We start from the raw sequence: 16915 nt of genomic DNA on the forward strand, positions 1-16915 counted from the left end.
GGGGGCGCTGAGCAACCCTCTGTGCCCTCCAGCAGGCTCCGCTCCGACTCCGCCGTCCGTGTGCGTCCGTGAGGTGTGCCGCTGGTCTGGCTGGATGGACGGGGGCCGTCCCGAGGCTGGCATGGCGGGCGGGGACTTTGAAACCTTTGTGAACTTGAGGGACAGTGGGCACCCGCTGTGCCAGGCCCCAGCTGCCATCGAGTGCCGCGCAGTGCAGTTCCCTGACACGGCCCTGCAGGAGCTGGGTCAGAAGGTGGCCTGCGACCTTGCCCAGGGGCTGCTGTGTCTCAACAGCGAGCAGAGCCCCCCGCTCTGCCACAACTACGAGCTGCGGGTCCTGTGCTGTGACCTCGTGCCGTGTGGGGCCTCCCCAGCCCCGAGCGGCAGCCCCTTCCCGTCCCCGTCCAGAGCCACCACGAGCACCCCGGGCACGACCACCCACACGTCCCTGCCCGGTCCTGCCCCGACCACGGCCACCCTGCAGACCACACTCGGCTCCCAGCCTACACCGGTGACCTCGGGCGCCACCACCTGCCAGCCCCGCTGTGAGTGGACCGAGTGGTTTGATACCAGCTACCCCAAGTCTGAGCTGGCGGGGGGAGACACGGAGACGTTTGACAGCATCCGGGCCTCGGGGGCGGAGCTCTGTGAGCAGCCTCAGGACATCCAGTGCCAGGCCCAGAACTACCCTGGCTGGAGCCTGGACAGGCTGGGCCAGCGCGTGCACTGCGACGTCCGCTCGGGCCTGGTGTGCCGCAACCGGGAGCAGGAGGGACCCTTCCCCATGTGCTACAACTACATGATCCGTGTGCTGTGCTGTAGCCTTCACCACTGCCAGAGGCCACCCCCCACTGCCCCACCTGCCACAGCCCCCGGGGCCACGTCCTCAGAGCAGAGCCCCACCACTGGCACCACGGGGGCCCCCAGCACCCCACCCACCACGGCCCCCCAGGCCCCATCCTCAGAGCAGAGCCCCCTCACTGGCACCACAGGAGCCACCAGCGCCCCACCAGGGCCTCCCCAAAGCACCAAGGCCACGGCAGCCACCACAGAAAGGACCACCACGCCTCCAGGATCCACGAAAACCCTTCCCTCCTTCACCATGCTGTCCACGGCCACTGGCAGTGCCCTGGCCTCAGGGTCCACGGCTGGTTCCACCAGAGTAGGCGCAGCGAGCACCGTCTCCACGGCGTCTCTGACCACAAGCCTGCCGCTGACAACCCACACGAGCCAGCCGTCCACTTCCCACGTGGACACCAGCTCCCCGGGGACAGGAGGGCCACCAGGCACGGGGACTGAGGTCACCAGCAGCCGAGGCCCCACCCCCTGCTGGCCTAGGTGCAAGTGGACGGAATGGTTTGACGTGGACTTCCCGACCTCGGGGGTGGAGCACGGGGACCTGGAGACCTACGAAAACATCAGGGCTGCGGGCGGTCAGCTGTGCCAGGCCCCCCAGGAGATCGAGTGCCGGGCGGAGAACTACCCCGCCCTGAGCATCGACAGCATCGGGCAGGTGGTGCACTGCAGCCTGCAGGAGGGGCTGGTCTGCAAGAACGAGGAGCAGACCGGGGAGTTCAACATGTGCTTCAACTACAACGTGCGGGTGCTGTGCTGCGAGGACTACAGCCACTGCCCGGGCCCCGCCCCGCCCCGCCCCACCCCCCGCCCCACGCCCCCGCCCCACCCCGTCCCCCGCACCACCCCAGGACCCGAGCCCACACTCTGCCAGCCTCAGTGCGCCTGGACGGACTGGCTGGACACCAGCCAGCCCAGGGAAGGCCGCTTTGGGGGTGACATTGAAACCTACTACCGCATCAGAGACTCAGGGGTCCCTCTGTGCCCGAAACCCGTGGCCATCGAGTGCGAGTCCGTCCTCTTCCCCAACACGTCCTTCCAGCAGCTCGGCCAGGTGGTGCTCTGCAACGTGGACTACGGCCTCATCTGCCGGAACAACAAGCAGGCGGCCGGCCAGACCTGCCTCAACTACCACATCCGCGTGCTTTGCTGCGAGTACCGCGGGCCCTGCAGCACTGCCCGCCCAGGGCCAGGGCCCTCCGGCACCACGCCTGCAGCCACAGGCTCCGTCGGGAGCGCCTCAGCCTGGACACGGACGAGCCCCTTCCACGCCCAGACCTCTCCTGGGACCACTGAGAGGCTCTCCACCGCCTCTACCATGCCAGCCACCTCCTCCAGCCACCCGCACAGCTCCGGACAGCCAACACCCAGGACTCCAACCCCAGGCTCCAAGACCTCCCTGCCCAGAAGGCCCCTAACAACAGGCCAGGGCACCTCCCACTCGGGAACCTCCAACAGGGCCTCCACCAACAGCCAGGCCACTCAGCCCTGGCTTTCAACCCAAACCCTGAGCCCAGGCACTGGCTACACACCAGGGTCCACTCTCACTCCCCAAGGACTGACCACGGCCACCACACCCACAGCCACTGTGTCGACCACCACCCCCTCCTCCACACCAGGGTCCACTGTCTCTACCCCAGGACCAACCACCACGGCTACCTCACCCACAGCCACTGTGTCCACCACCACCCCCTCCTCCACACCAGGGTCCACTGTCTCTACCCCAGCACTGACCACCACGGCCACCTCACCCACAGCCACTGTGTCCACCCCCACCCCCTCCTCCACACCAGGGTCCACTGTCTCTACCCCAGCACTGACCACCACGGCCACCTCACCCATAGCCACTGTGTCCACCACCACCCCCTCCTCCACACCAGGGTCCACTGTCTCTACCCCAGCACTGACCACCACGGCCACCTCACCCACAGCCACTGTGTCCACCCCCACCCCCTCCTCCACACCAGGGTCCACTGTCTCTACCCCAGCACTGACCACCACGGCCACCTCACCCACAGCCACTGTGTCCACCACCACCCCCTCCTCCACACCAGGGTCCACTGTCTCTACCCCAGCACTGACCACCACGGCCACCTCACCCACAGCCACTGTGTCCACCCCCACCCCCTCCTCCACACCAGGGTCCACTGTCTCTACCCCAGCACTGACCACCACGGCCACCTCACCCACAGCCACTGTATCCACCCCCACCCCCTCCTCCACACCAGGGTCCACTCTCTCTACCCCAGCACTGACCACCACGGCCACCTCACCCACAGCCACTGTGTCCACCACCACCCCCTCCTCCACACCAGGGTCCACTGTCTCTACCCCAGCACTGACCACCACGGCCACCTCACCCACAGCCACTGTGTCCACCACCACCCCCTCCTCCACACCAGGGTCCACTCTCTCTACCCCAGCACTGACCACCACGGCCACCTCACCCACAGCCACTGTGTCCACCACCACCCCCTCCTCCACACCAGGGTCCACTGTCTCTACCCCAGCACTGACCACCACGGCCACCTCACCCACAGCCACTGTGTCCACCCCCACCCTCTCCTCCACACCAGGGTCCACTGTCTCTACCCCAGCACTGACCACCACGGCCACCTCACCCACAGCCACTGTGTCCACCACCACCCCCTCCTCCACACCAGGGTCCACTGTCTCTACCCCAGCACTGACCACCATAGCCACCTCACCCACAGCCACTGTGTCCACCACCACCCCCTCCTCCACACCAGGGTCCACTGTCTCTACCCCAGGACCCACCACCACGGCCACCTCACCCACAGCCACTGTGTCCACCACCACCCCCTCCTCCACACCAGGGTCCACTCTCTCTACCCCAGCACTGACCACCACGGCCACCTCACCCACAGCCACTGTGTCCACAACCACCCCCTTCTCCACACCAGGGTCCACTGTCTCTTCCCCCGCAGTGACCACCACGGCCACCTCCCAAGGTATCTCACTGTCCCCCACCAGGCCTCATTCAAGGCCCACTAACCTGACATCCTCAGCCACAGTCCCAAGCACTTCTCAGACCCCATCTAAGCCCTCCAGCACTACCTTCACAGTGCGGGCCACGTCCAGCTCTCCAGCCCACACCACAGTCACCCAGTCCGTCTCTACCCACGGAACCACCACCACAAGCCTCACCTCGGCACATCCAGAAAAGACTCGGACCTCACCCAGGCTGACGGCTGGCCCCGCACAGACTTCTGCAACCTCAGAAGCCAGGTCCACCGCATGCAGGCCCCGGTGCGCCTGGACAGAATGGATGGACGCGGACTACCCCACTCCCGGTGCAAACGGCGGGGACTTTGAGACCTTCTCAGTCCTCCGCTCGGCCGGCCATGTCTTCTGTGAGCACCCGCAGGACATCCAGTGCCGCTCTGAGGATCAGCCAGACCAGCCCCTGGAGGCCCTGGGCCAGGTGGTGCAGTGTGACAGGCGCATGGGGCTGGTGTGCAGAAACCTGGACCAGCCGGGTCCCCTGCAGTACTGCCACAACTACCACGTGCGCCTGCTGTGCTGTGCTGACTACAGCCACTGTACCACCGCAGCCACCCCCACAGAATCCATGGTGGTTTCCTCCTCCACACCAGGGTCCACTGATTTACCCCCAGGACCGACCAGCACGGCCACCTCACCCACAGCCACTGTGTCCACCACCACCCCCTCCTCCACACCAAGGTCCACTGTCTCTACCCCAGCACTGACCACCACGGCCACCTCACCCACAGCCACTGTGTCCACCACCACCCCCTCCTCCACACCAGGGTCCACTGTCTCTACCCCAGCACTGACCACCACGGCCACCTCACCCACAGCCACTGTGTCCACCACCACCCCCTCCTCCACACCAGGGTCCACTGTCTCTACCCCAGCACTGACCACCACGGCCACCTCACCCACAGCCACTGTATCCACCACCACCCCCTCCTCCACACCAGGGTCCACTGTCTCTACCCCAGCACTGACCACCACGGCCACCTCACCCACAGCCACTGTGTCCACCACCACCCCCTCCTCCACACCAGGGTCCACTGTCTCTACCCCAGCACTGACCACCACGGCCACCTCACCCACAGCCACTGTATCCACCACCACCCCCTCCTCCACACCAGGGTCCACTGTCTCTACCCCAGCACTGACCACCACGGCCACCTCACCCACAGCCACTGTGTCCACCACCACCCCCTCCTCCACACCAGGGTCCACTGTCTCTACCCCAGCACTGACCACCACGGCCACCTCACCCACAGCCACTGTATCCACCACCACCCCCTCCTCCACACCAGGGTCCACTGTCTCTACCCCAGCACTGACCACCACGGCCACCTCACCCACAGCCACTGTGTCCACCCCCACCCCCTCCTCCACACCAGGGTCCACTCTCTCTACCCCAGCACTGACCACCACGGCCACCTCACCCACTGTGTCCACCCCCACCCCCTCCTCCACACCAAGGTCCACTGTCTCTACCCCAGCACTGACCACCACGGCCACCTCACCCACAGCCACTGTGTCCACCACCACCCCCTCCTCCACACCAGGGTCCACTCTCTCTACCCCAGCACTGACCACCACGGCCATCTCTCCCACAGCCACTGTGTCCACAACCACCCCCTTCTCCACACCAGGGTCCACTGTCTCTACCCCAGCACTGACCACCACGGCCACCTCACCCACAGCCACTGTGTCCACCACCACCCCCTCCTCCACACCAGGGTCCACTGTCTCTCCCCCCGCAGTGACCACCATGGCCACCTCCCAAGGTATCTCACTGTCCCCCACCAGGCCTCATTCAAGGCCCACTAACCTGACATCCTCAGCCACAGTCCCAAGCACTTCTCAGACCCCATCTAAGCCCTCCAGCACTACCTTCACAGTGCGGGCCACATCCAGCTCTCCAGCCCACACCACAGTCACGCAGTCCGTCTCTACCCACGGAACCACCACCACAAGCCTCACCTCGGCACATCCAGAAAAGACTCGGACCTCACCCAGGCTGACGGCTGGCCCCGCACAGACTTCTGCAACCTCAGAAGCCAGGTCCACCGCATGCAAGCCCCGGTGCGCCTGGACAGAATGGATGGACGCGGACTACCCCACTCCCGGTGCAAACGGCGGGGACTTTGAGACCTTCTCAGTCCTCCGCTCGGCCGGCCATGTCTTCTGTGAGCACCCGCAGGACATCCAGTGCCGCTCTGAGGATCAGCCAGACCAGCCCCTGGAGGCCCTGGGCCAGGTGGTGCAGTGTGACAGGCGCATGGGGCTGGTGTGCAGAAACCTGGACCAGCCGGGTCCCCTGCAGTACTGCCACAACTACCACGTGCGCCTGCTGTGCTGTGCTGACTACAGCCACTGTACCACCGCAGCCACCCCCACAGAATCCATGGTGGTTTCCTCCTCCACACCAGGGTCCACTGATTTACCCCCAGGACCGACCAGCACGGCCACCTCACCCACAGCCACTGTGTCCACCACCACCCCCTCCTCCACACCAGGGTCCACTGTCTCTACCCCAGCACTGACCACCACGGCCACCTCACCCACAGCCACTGTGTCCACCACCACCCCCTCCTCCACACCAGGGTCCACTGTCTCTACCCCAGCACTGACCACCACGGCCACCTCACCCACAGCCACTGTGTCCACCCCCACCCCCTCCTCCACACCAGGGTCCACTGTCTCTACCCCAGCACTGACCACCACGGCCACCTCACCCACAGCCACTGTGTCCACCCCCACCCTCTCCTCCACACCAGGGTCCACTGTCTCTACCCCAGCACTGACCACCACGGCCACCTCACCCACAGCCACTGTGTCCACCACCACCCCCTCCTCCACACCAGGGTCCACTCTCTCTACCCCAGCACTGACCACCAACATTTCCTTACCTATGTCCACTGGCTCCTCTGTCACCTCCTCCCTTCCTCTGGGGACCACATACTCTCCAGTGGTTTCCCCCCATGGTCTGCTGACCTTTAGTGTGCCCACTGCCTCTCCCTCGAGCATCAGCATCCAATCCACCACAGCTTCCAGTCCCACCTGTTTCTGCCATGCGTTTGGAAAGCTGTTCTTACCCGGTGAGTGCCAGAGACTATGTGACTCTATTTCTGTCCTTGTCCACCCGGATCTGTCTGCTTTGGAGATGAGGGCTGTTCTCTGCTGCCCACTCTCCATCCACGTTGTCCGTAGCCAACCCTTTACCCCTTTCCTCCCTCCATCGTGGCTGGTCCCTTGGACTTGTGCACATCGGCTTATGGGTCTCTGTTTCTCAGGGGATGTCATCTACAATAAGACTGACAGAGCCGGCTGCCACTTCTCTGCCCTCTGCAACCAGCACTGCTCCGTGGACCGCCACCTTGATGCCTGTCCGTCCCCCTTACCACCAGCGACCTCCGTGTCAACACTCCCGACACTCCCGTTTTCATTGCCCCCTGGCTGTGACAATGCTGTTCCTCCTCGAAAGGTAGTCTCCCTCCCCCTTGCCTAGCTGTGACACAGGGCCTGTGCCCACCGGGGCCACGACTGCCTCTGGGGCTGAGCTAGGACCAACACCAGAACCAGCATCCGAGCCCTGTTTCCTGCTAGCTGCCATCTTTGGCTGGCACACAGGATTCATATCCCCCTCTCCATAAACTGGCAGTTCTCTGGGGCTCCAGGACAGGAGGACTCAGGCAGCAGGAAGGGCAGGACTGGGTCTCCACAAGCCCCCCACGTCAGCACCTGGCATGTCCCCTGCCCCAGGTGAATGAGACCTGGACCCTGGACAACTGCACAGTGGCCAAGTGCGAGGGTAACAACAATGTCATCCTCCTGAAGCCCGAGCCTGTGACCAACATCACCTGTGTGAACGGGCACCTGCCCGTCCAGGTGTGGGACCAGAACCAGACCTGCCGCTTCCACTACGAGTGCGAGTGTAAGCAGTCCCTGGGTGTGGGGGCTGCACCTGGAGGGGACAGGCAAGGCATGGGGTCCAGGCAGGGCACGTGGAGGGTGCAGGCAGGACATGGGGTCCGGGCAGGGCACGAGGAGGGTGCAGGCAGGACATGGGGTCCGGGCAGGGCACGAGGAGGGTGCAGGCAGGACATGGGGTATGGGCAGGGCATAAGGAGGGTGCATGCAGGACATGGGGTCCAGGCAGGGCACGAGGAGGGTACATTCAGGACACGGGGTATGGGCAGGGCACGAGGAGGGTGCATGCAGGACATGGGGTCCAAGCAGGGCACGAGGAGGGTGCAGGCAGGACATGGGGTCCAGGCAGGGAACCAGGAGGGTGCAGGCAAGACACCGGGTGGGTATAGGCAGACATGAGATAGGATGCAGATGGGACACGGCAGGACAGGCGGTGCAGGCAGGATACATGTGAATTAGCTCAGGGTGGAGACATCTGGAGACAGGAATCTCTGGGGGCCTTGGGCAGCAAATGCACTGATTCTGCTGCCCTGCAGGCCCCACATCCACGGGGGAAGGCTGGGCAATAGACACAGCACAGAGGGGCAAGGCAAGGATGCAGCCACACTCAAGTGTCATTTCCTGGGGTTATGTGTTTGGTTTCTATCACTGAATGCCAAGGATGCTGGAATTATACAAACCAGGTTTGAAAACGCAGACACGGCCTCACATCCCAGAGGCCATCTGGGGTCTGGAGAGGCCCCTCCCCGCCTTCCCTGGCGTCTTTGTATGGCCTTCCACTCTGTCAGTGCCTCTCCTTTGTCTCAAAAGGGCCTGGCCCTGGGGTCCGGGGCCCACCCAGGTAACCCTGGATGGTCCCGCTTTAAGACCCTTCACTGGATCAGCTCTCAGGTCCCCAGTGCACATGGTTCGTGTGTTGTTGCTCATGGTGGAGCTGACGCGGCCGGGCCGGGTCTGTGCCGCCCTGGGCCAAGGCCCACAGCCCACTGTGGTTGTCCGGTCCGCAGGCTCCTGCAGCGGCTGGGGGAAATCGCACTACAGGATGTTCGATGGCACCACCTACTCCTTCTGGGGTAACTGCACCTACGTGCTGGTGCGCGAGATCCACCCTCAGCAGGGGAACTTGACCGTCCTCCTTCACAGCCGCTTCTGCGGGGCGGCCGCGCATGCTGGCTGCCCCAGAGCCCTCCAAGTGAACTTCCAGTCTCTGGAGATTGTTCTCACCACCACCACCACCGCAGGCGGGAAGGAGGAGAGCCTGGTGAGTGTGCAGGGCCGTTCCCCAGAGGCCAAGCTGCAAAGCCAGGGCCTCGGCGTGGTGGTGACGGGAGCAGAGGCCAGGTGCCCCAGAGATCAGGATCTGGGCCTGGAGAAAGCCTCCAGGGCGGGGGGACCGCGAGGGTGGGGTGGGGTGGCCCAGGAAGAGCACACCGAAAACATGAGCTTGTGCTTCTGGCCTGGGTCAGAGCCCCCGAAGTCAGACCCCGCTGTGCCCTGGCCCTGCCTCTGACCGGTCCCAATGTCCACCCCAGATCCTAGTCGACCAGGTGAAGCTGAGCAGGGGCCTCAGCAGGGATGGTGTGCGCGTGTCCCTGACCGGATCCACCACCATGAGTGTCGCCATCCCGGCCCTCGGCGCCACCATCACCTTCGACGGCCGCATCTTCCACATCCGGCTCTCCTACAGCCACTTCCACCACAACACAGAGGGCCAGTGCGGTAAGCGGGGGTCCCCAGGGCTGCCAGCTGCTCCTCCCCCGGCCGGAGGGGAGCGGAGAGGGGAGGAGCCGCAGGACTGATGCCCCCCCCCAACCAGGAACCTGCACCAACGACCAGAGAGACGACTGCCGCCGGCCCGACGGCACCATGGCCCCCACCTGCCAGGACATGGCCCGGTCCTGGCTGCTGCCTGGGAGTGGTGAAGACTGCTCTGTACTGCCCACGCCAGCCCTGAGCACCAGCCCCACACCCACCGTGTCCAGCGCGGTCAGCTCCACCCCGTGTCCCCTCAAGCACCTCTGTGAAGTGATGCTGAGCCAGTGAGTCCTTAGCCCTGGGGCAGTGGGTGCGTCCAGCAGCCTCTGGAGCCAGGCCCCTGGCTGGCCATGGGGCTCCTGGAACTGACCACCCCCACCCCGTTGCAGGGTCTTCGCTGATTGCCACAGCCTCATCCCACCCGACCCCTTCTTTAACGCCTGTGTGAGTGAGAGCTGCCAGGCCAGTGGCCCCAAGGTGCTCTGCCAGAGCCTGGAGGCCTATGCGGAGCTCTGCCGTGTCCGGGGGACATGCGCAGACTGGCGCAATGCCACCAGCGGGCAGTGCGGTGAGTCGGGCAGCCCGGGGCCTCCAGCCTCCAGGGCCCATTGAGCTGCTTGTGACGGCTGTCCCTGTGTCCACAGACTTCTCCTGCCCTCCATCCAAGCTGTACAGGCCATGTGGCCCCATCCAGCCCGAGTCCTGCAACTCCAGGTAGGCACGAGTGGGTGCAGGGTCACACCAGCAGCCACTCTGACCCCCTCCGCCCGAAGGTCTGAGAGGAGCTGGAGCTGAGGGCAGGCATCTGGGCTGAAGTCCGGTAGATGCCTCCACGCTCTGCCTCCGAGCTCCAAGGTGCCCTTCAGGCAGGACACCTGCCCCCCAACCCCTGGCCACAATATGTGGGCTGCCTCTGGCTGTCACGTGGTCCTCTGCTATCCTAACTTTCAGGACCCAGAGCCCCGTGGAGCATGGGCTGACGGAAGGCTGCTTCTGCCCCGAGGATCAGATCCTCTTCAGCTCCAGCATGGACATCTGTGTGCCCGAGTGCTGTAAGTACTGCCCACCCACAGCTGGACATGCCCCACATGGCCAGGCCCCACCCTCTCTCCCTGGCCACCACGAGGCAGTCACGGCAAAGGCTCCGGCCCCAGGGCTCTGAGAACCTACCATTGCCATGGCTTCTTGCTGGCCGATGAGGCTCATGGAGCACTGGATTCTGAGCACTCCTACCCCAGCCCCATCTCACTTTCCCAATGCCCCCAAAATCTCCCAGGGGGGGATCTGTGCCATGCCGGTGGGAAGACGGGGGCAGCACGGCCTAGGGCACAGTCTCCTCAGCCTGTAGAAATCTTTGCCAGGCCCAGCCTTTGACATTGTCAGTGATTCCTGTTTTCTTCCAGCCTGCGTGGGACCAGATGGGTTCCCCAAACTCGTGAGTGGCTCTTCTTCCACCTTCTATCTGAGCAGAGGGAGGGAGGGAAGGGAGAAGGATGGCCCCTATGTGTCCTTCTTGCCCCTGTCACCCTGGGCAGCAGAGGGCTCGGTCTGGAGAGGCCGAGGATGTCGTCCTGAGCCTGGGGCCCTACTCTGGTCTGTTCTAGCCGGGAGAGCGGTGGGTCAGCAACTGCCAGGCCTGTGTGTGCGAGGCAAGCTCCGTGTCGGTGCAGTGTGAGCCGGTGGTGTGCACAACCCAGGACCTCCCCCTGCAGTGCAGACAGCCTGGATTTGTGACCTTGACCAGGCCCCAAGCCAACAACCCGTGCTGCCCTGAGACACTGTGTGGTGAGCAGAGGAGGCCAGCGGCGCCTGTGCACAGAGGAGGCTGGGGCTTCGTTCCACCATGGCTGGCCACCCCTGTGGAAAGGCCTTGGGGACTTTCTATCCCTAACTGATGACCTCGGCCAGCCTGGGGGTGTGGGAGGAGGTCTGGGGATGGCAGTGGGGGCTTGGAGGGGAATCAGAGGGGTCAGGAGAACCACCAGCCTCCAAGAAATTGCAGCATGTCAGAGAAGGAAGGAGGCTGTGGCAGGCGGGCAGGACCCCGACAGGGAAAATTCTCCACAGTCTGCAACACAACCACCTGCACCCAGAGGCCCCCTGAGTGTGGGCCTGGCCAGGAGCTGATCAGAGTCCAGGAGGAGGGCGGCTGCTGCCCCAGCTTCACCTGCAGTGAGTGTGCAGGGGTAGGGGCTGGTGGAAGGGATGGGGCAGGGAGGGGGCGGGGCGGGGCACTACTGGTCCCTTGGACCAGACCTTACTGGGCTTGTTTGGGGAGCATAGCTCCCCGCCGCCACCAGCCCCCCTCAGCCCCCCTTTTCTTCCAGAACCCAAGTTGTGTGAGTACAATGGCACAGTCTATGGGGTAAGTCAAGGCCCAGCCCGGCACACGGGGCGGGGGCAGGGGTGGTGGGCGGGTGTCCCAGGGTCAGTCGGGGCAGAAGGGGAGCCAGCATCCCTCTGAGCACGCACCCAACCAGGGCAGGTCAGCAAAGGGCTGTGGGTCCAGAGCGGCCCTCTCTACAGAGCTGTACAGCATGCGTCACGAACCTGCCTCCTCCGAGCACTGAGTCTCAAGGGTCTCCCAGCAGGAGGGCGGGGGACACTGCACACACTGGTCCCTGCCAGCCTGGCACCTCTCAGCCAGGGTCACATCTATCCCCACCCCGCCTCGCCCCAGGAAGGGTCCTGGCCCTATCCAGCCTGGTGGCTCAGTGCCACCCCCACTGCCGCTCTGTGGCTCAGTGCCACTGCCTCCACTGCTCTGTGGCTCAGTGCCACCGCCTCCACTGCAGGTTGGGGCAAGTTTCCCTGCAGTCATTCCCTGCCACACATGCACCTGCCTCTTGGAGGACACCCTGGCACCGACTGTCCAGTGCAAGGAGGAGGCCTGCACCACCGCCTGCCCTCAGGTGAGCTGCAGGCGGCAGACCCGCCCCAGGTCCTCCCAGCACCCAGCAGGGAGGGTCCAGCTCAGCCTCTGATGGGGTCTGGGCTTTTTTTTACCCCAACTGAGCAGGGAGGTAAGACGGTGTGGGAACAGGAGGGGCAGTGGACAGAGGGAAGGCACAGGAAGCGGGGGGGGGGGGCGGTGACCAGTAAGTGTGGGTGCCATGTGCCAGGCAGGCACGTGGACAGGAGGTGGCTGGGCAGAGTGGGACCGACTGTGCTGCCATCCCCACAGGGCTTCAAGTCGGCCAGGAAGGCGGGGCAGTGCTGCGGGGAGTGTGTGCAGGCGGCCTGCCTCACACCGGAGGGCGGGCCCGTGCAGGTAACAGGAGAGGGCTGTGGGGTGGTCTCGGTTCCTCCTGGGAGACCCTCACTCCAGCAGGGCTTAGCCCGTGAGAGAATCCCTCCGGGCTCCACCTTCTGCCTTCCGTTTTAGCCCCACCAGACCTGGGTGGACAGCCGGGTGAACAACTGCACGGAGTACCGCTGCGAGGAGAAGAGCGGGGTCTACGTGCTGACCCCACAGCCCACACACTGCCCCGACGTGTCCAGCTGCAGGGTGCGTGTCTGGGAGACCCCTCCTCATGCCAGCCTGTCCCTGCCATGTCCCATGGCCCCCCACCTCCACCCAATACCCTAACTGCACCCCAACCTCTACCCATTGTCCTTGGCCCTGCAGGGGGTCCTCAGGAAAAAGAACTGCTGCTACTCCTGTGAGGAAGACAGTAAGTGGAGGCCAGCCAGGCTTCTCCCACTGGGGGTCGGTGGGACCCCAGCCAGGGCGGCAGGAGGGCGGCTGGGAGGGCTGGGGTTCCTGCATCTACTCTCTCTCCCCAGACGCGTGTCAAGTCCACTCCAACACGACCATCCTGCAGCACCAGGGCTGTGCAACGGAGACCGCCGTCAACGTCACCTTCTGCGAGGGCTCCTGTCCTGGACTGTCCAAGTGAGTGGGCTGGGATGCGGGAGAGCAGGGCCACCCCGGCCACCAGGACCCCTAGTGGCTGCCCTTCCCCAGGTCAGGAGGCCACGCCTGCTACAGAAGGAGGGACAGGACTTGAGCAGGCTCGGCGCTCTGTGTGCTTACCTGCACCAAAGCCTCGGGCAAGAGGCAAGCAAGGCTCTGCCATATGAGACAGGCGCTTTGGCTGTGGACCCCAGTCTATGGGCTTGTGGGTCAGTGGCCACCCACAAAGACATGTCGCCTGGGCACCCTCTGTGGACCTCCAGATGGCCCCTGGTCTTTGCCAACTGTGAAAAAGACCAGGCAGAAGGCTGGAGGCCTGAACCAGAAGATGCAGGAAGAGGAGTCAGGCCAGCCCGAGGGCTCAGGATGGTCCTGAGAGAGCCACGGGTGGCAGAGTGGGTTCCAAAGGACTCAGAGTGCCCAGCGAGCCCGGGGCAGGGTGCTGCGTGCACAGGGAGCAGCCACCGCGGACAGATGGGGCAGCTGGGAGCTGCAGGAGCCCAGACAATGCCCTGGGCTGAGGGGGTGCCCTGCTCTGTCCACAGGTACTCAGCTGAGGCCCAGGCCACGCAGTACATGTGCCCCTGCTGTCAAGAAAGCAAGGGCCACAGGGTGACGGTGGCCATGCACTGCCCGGACGGCTCTACCATCCCATATACCTACACCTACGTGGACCAGTGCAGCTGCTCGCTGACCTGTGGCCCCCAGCCTGGGGTCCTCACAGGAACCTCCACTTAGGGGCCACTGCCCCCTTCCGGAGCCAGAACACGTGTCACTGACCATGGAAACCTTAGGTGGTTCCTGCTGCCTCTGTCCCACCTTCTACCTGCCCCTCAGAAAAACGGGTGCCCAGGACGGGTCCCCTTGAGAATGGCACCATGGCAACCTGCCCTCGGGGACCCTGTGGCTCATCTCAGACATCTGCTAGCGGGCCCAGGCCTGACACCGCTCCATGGTGGCCTCCAAACGCCTTAGAGCAAAGCTGAGAACCGGCAGCATGGCTTCCCTCTGCAAGCCCCCGCCAGCCCAAGTCTGCCACCCGAGCCAACAGGGGCCTGCCCACAGCCCGCTAGAGGAATCTGGGACTGGACTAGGAGAGGGCTCAGCCCTCAGCACCCAGCCCCACGCCGCAATAAACCCGAGCACTGTGTGCATTTTATCCTGGCGTCTTTTTCTGCTAACTGCCAAGGATGGGGCTGCACAATCCACAGAGCAGATTGCAGGCAGGAGGGCTTGGCCAACTGCACTTCAGGGGACAGGTCTCAGGGGACAGGTCTAGGGCTGTGGGACCCAGGCCAAAGCCTCATGGTCCATCAATAAAGGCAGCATAGAGGCTGGTTCCCACGCAGGCAGGGGAGCCCAGAGCCCAGGGGCCACCCAGGTACCTGTCGACGCAGAGCTGCTGTCCTGCTGCAGGGTGCCAGGCCCTGGGGCCCAGCATATAGCCCTGGGTGCTTCCTCGGTACACCTATCAGTCAGCTTGCTGCACACACAGCCACCCTCTTCTCTGCCATGCATCCCTTTCTATCCCTCCTTCCCTTTCCAGAGAAGAGAATTCTCCACAGACATGGCAGAGAGTCAAGGCTGGTCTACAGGTGGCAGACAGGGGCCCCAACTTAGGGTGTGGCTATGCAGAAAGGGTAGGAAATGACCTCTAAGCGGGCAGGGGGTGGCCACGAATGGTAAGCAGACAAATGCTGACCAGCCAGGGCAGCATCTGGCAGGGGAAGCCAGGGAGCTGTGCATGGTCTTTCCTGTCTGCCTATTGTCCCATGGCATGCTCCCTGGACAAGGATGGACATGGTCCGTGCGTGAAAGGTGCAGGGAGGACATGAGGCAGCAGGCTCTGGGCCAGCTTCATGGAGCAGGCCGCTCCTCTGCTTGGGTCTTCATTAAGCCACAGGCAAAAGCTTACATCGACCCGGACCACTCTCACGGCGCCCCCGTGCAGGACACCAGCCTGGATCACTGGCGCAGGCCAGGGTGCCATTCTGTCATCCTAACCATGGTCTCATACAGTGTGCTTCCACGTTGGGGGTGAGGAAACTGGACGGAAGAGGCATGGCTGGCTGCAGCCAGGCTAGTGGGCTCTGATACACTGGAAGCCCACAGTTCAACCACTGTCCCCGGGGAGATACGGGTAAAACAGAACTACTTCGTTCTAAGTAGGTTTTAAGGACTTCTGTGCTAGGCACCGATGGTTCACACCTCGGGAGGCTGAGATCTGAGGATCACACTTTGAAGCCAGCCCAAGGAGGAAAGTCCATGAGACTCTTATCTCCCATGTACTTTCCAAAAGTCAGACGTGGAGCTGTGGCTCAAGAAGTCGAATGCTGGCCTTGAGCATAAAACAGCTCAGGGACAGGCCGGGCACAGTGGCTCACGCCTATAATCCTAGCTACTTAGGAGGCTGAGATCTGAGGATCGAGGTTCAAAACTAGCACAGGCACTTAAGTCCATGAGACTCTTATCTCTAATGAACCACCAGAAAACTGGAAGTGGTGCTGTGGCTCAAGGGGTAGGGCAGTAGCCATGAGCTGAAGAGCTCAGGGACAGCGCCCAGGCCCAGAGTTCAAGCCCAGGACTGACAAAAAAAAAGGAAGAATACAGTAGATATCACAAAAGCAGATAGATAGATGCCTTTTTTTATAGGGCATTTGCAAACCTCTATGGAGCCAGGAAGGTCCTGGGGAGCAGATCAGGAACCCAGAGTCCTTTCTGACTGCCAAGCCCACCAGGGCCCTGAGAAACCAGCAGCTGGCAAACCCAAAGGTGATAAAAGACCTACCTCACATCCAGACTCACTGGGTAACAGGGTGGTCTTTCCTCTGGCCTCAAGATTTAATGGTATTTAAGACAGATCTGAAGTCCGAACATTTTTTTATAATGAGCTCCAAAAGGCAAGAGCAGACAGAGAAGAGGGAGGGGGAGGGGAGAAAGTGAGCACAAGCACACACATTGGGGTGTACCACCTGGAAGGTCGTCAGGGTCTTATGAAGCTAAGAAGTGATGAGAGGAGAAGGAAATCCATCTGGGGAGCTTGGGGAGAAGGCAGGCAGAGGTGGTCACAGCTGCCCCAGACCAGGCCGCTCATCCACCCAGCTCCACAGCTTCTGGAGTTCTGAATCCAACAGAAGGCCACCTGGGTGGTGGGGCGCACGAGTCTGACTCTTGTACTTAGGTGCGGGGTGAGCTGTCTTCTACCTGGAAGGCCTGGCCTGCAGGGGTGAGGTCAGTGAGGATCCGGCAGCTGGCCCTGGGAGATGTCAGAGGAGAGGGGCCCTGCCTCAGGCTGCCCTGCACAAGCCTGCCACCTACTGGGCCTGGACGCTGCGCTTCCCACATTATCCACCTCAGGAAACTTCACTGGCCGTGGTGAGCCACCGCAGTCTACTGGGCACGGCTCAGGGCTGAGTCCAGACCTGCCCCCAGCAGAGGAGAGCTACTTCCCAC

At 63.4% G+C, this 16915-nt stretch overlaps 1 protein-coding gene across 1 annotated transcript in view; it reads left to right on the forward strand.

Moving 5' to 3' along the window:
- The window catches only part of Muc5b (mucin 5B, oligomeric mucus/gel-forming), a 32773-nt gene extending 18573 nt beyond the window's left edge, over positions 1 to 14200 (forward strand). The window contains exons 31-49 of the mRNA XM_090348619.1: positions 36 to 1637; positions 1707 to 7345; positions 7624 to 7795; positions 8799 to 9052; positions 9324 to 9510; positions 9608 to 9830; positions 9936 to 10114; positions 10191 to 10260; positions 10498 to 10598; positions 10950 to 10981; positions 11151 to 11331; positions 11614 to 11718; positions 11874 to 11911; positions 12342 to 12458; positions 12731 to 12817; positions 12932 to 13054; positions 13175 to 13220; positions 13333 to 13441; positions 14008 to 14200. Of these exons, the coding sequence (XP_090204745.1) occupies positions 36 to 1637; positions 1707 to 7345; positions 7624 to 7795; positions 8799 to 9052; positions 9324 to 9510; positions 9608 to 9830; positions 9936 to 10114; positions 10191 to 10260; positions 10498 to 10598; positions 10950 to 10981; positions 11151 to 11331; positions 11614 to 11718; positions 11874 to 11911; positions 12342 to 12458; positions 12731 to 12817; positions 12932 to 13054; positions 13175 to 13220; positions 13333 to 13441; positions 14008 to 14200 (9458 nt within the window). The remainder of the gene's footprint in view (positions 1 to 35; positions 1638 to 1706; positions 7346 to 7623; positions 7796 to 8798; positions 9053 to 9323; positions 9511 to 9607; positions 9831 to 9935; positions 10115 to 10190; positions 10261 to 10497; positions 10599 to 10949; positions 10982 to 11150; positions 11332 to 11613; positions 11719 to 11873; positions 11912 to 12341; positions 12459 to 12730; positions 12818 to 12931; positions 13055 to 13174; positions 13221 to 13332; positions 13442 to 14007) is intronic.
- The last annotated feature ends 2715 nt before the right edge of the window (positions 14201 to 16915 follow it).

Source organism: Megascapheus bottae, chromosome 16 (assembly GCF_031878675.1).
Source record: "Megascapheus bottae isolate mThoBot1 chromosome 16, mThoBot2.hap1, whole genome shotgun sequence".
Lineage (NCBI taxonomy): Eukaryota > Metazoa > Chordata > Mammalia > Rodentia > Geomyidae > Megascapheus > Megascapheus bottae.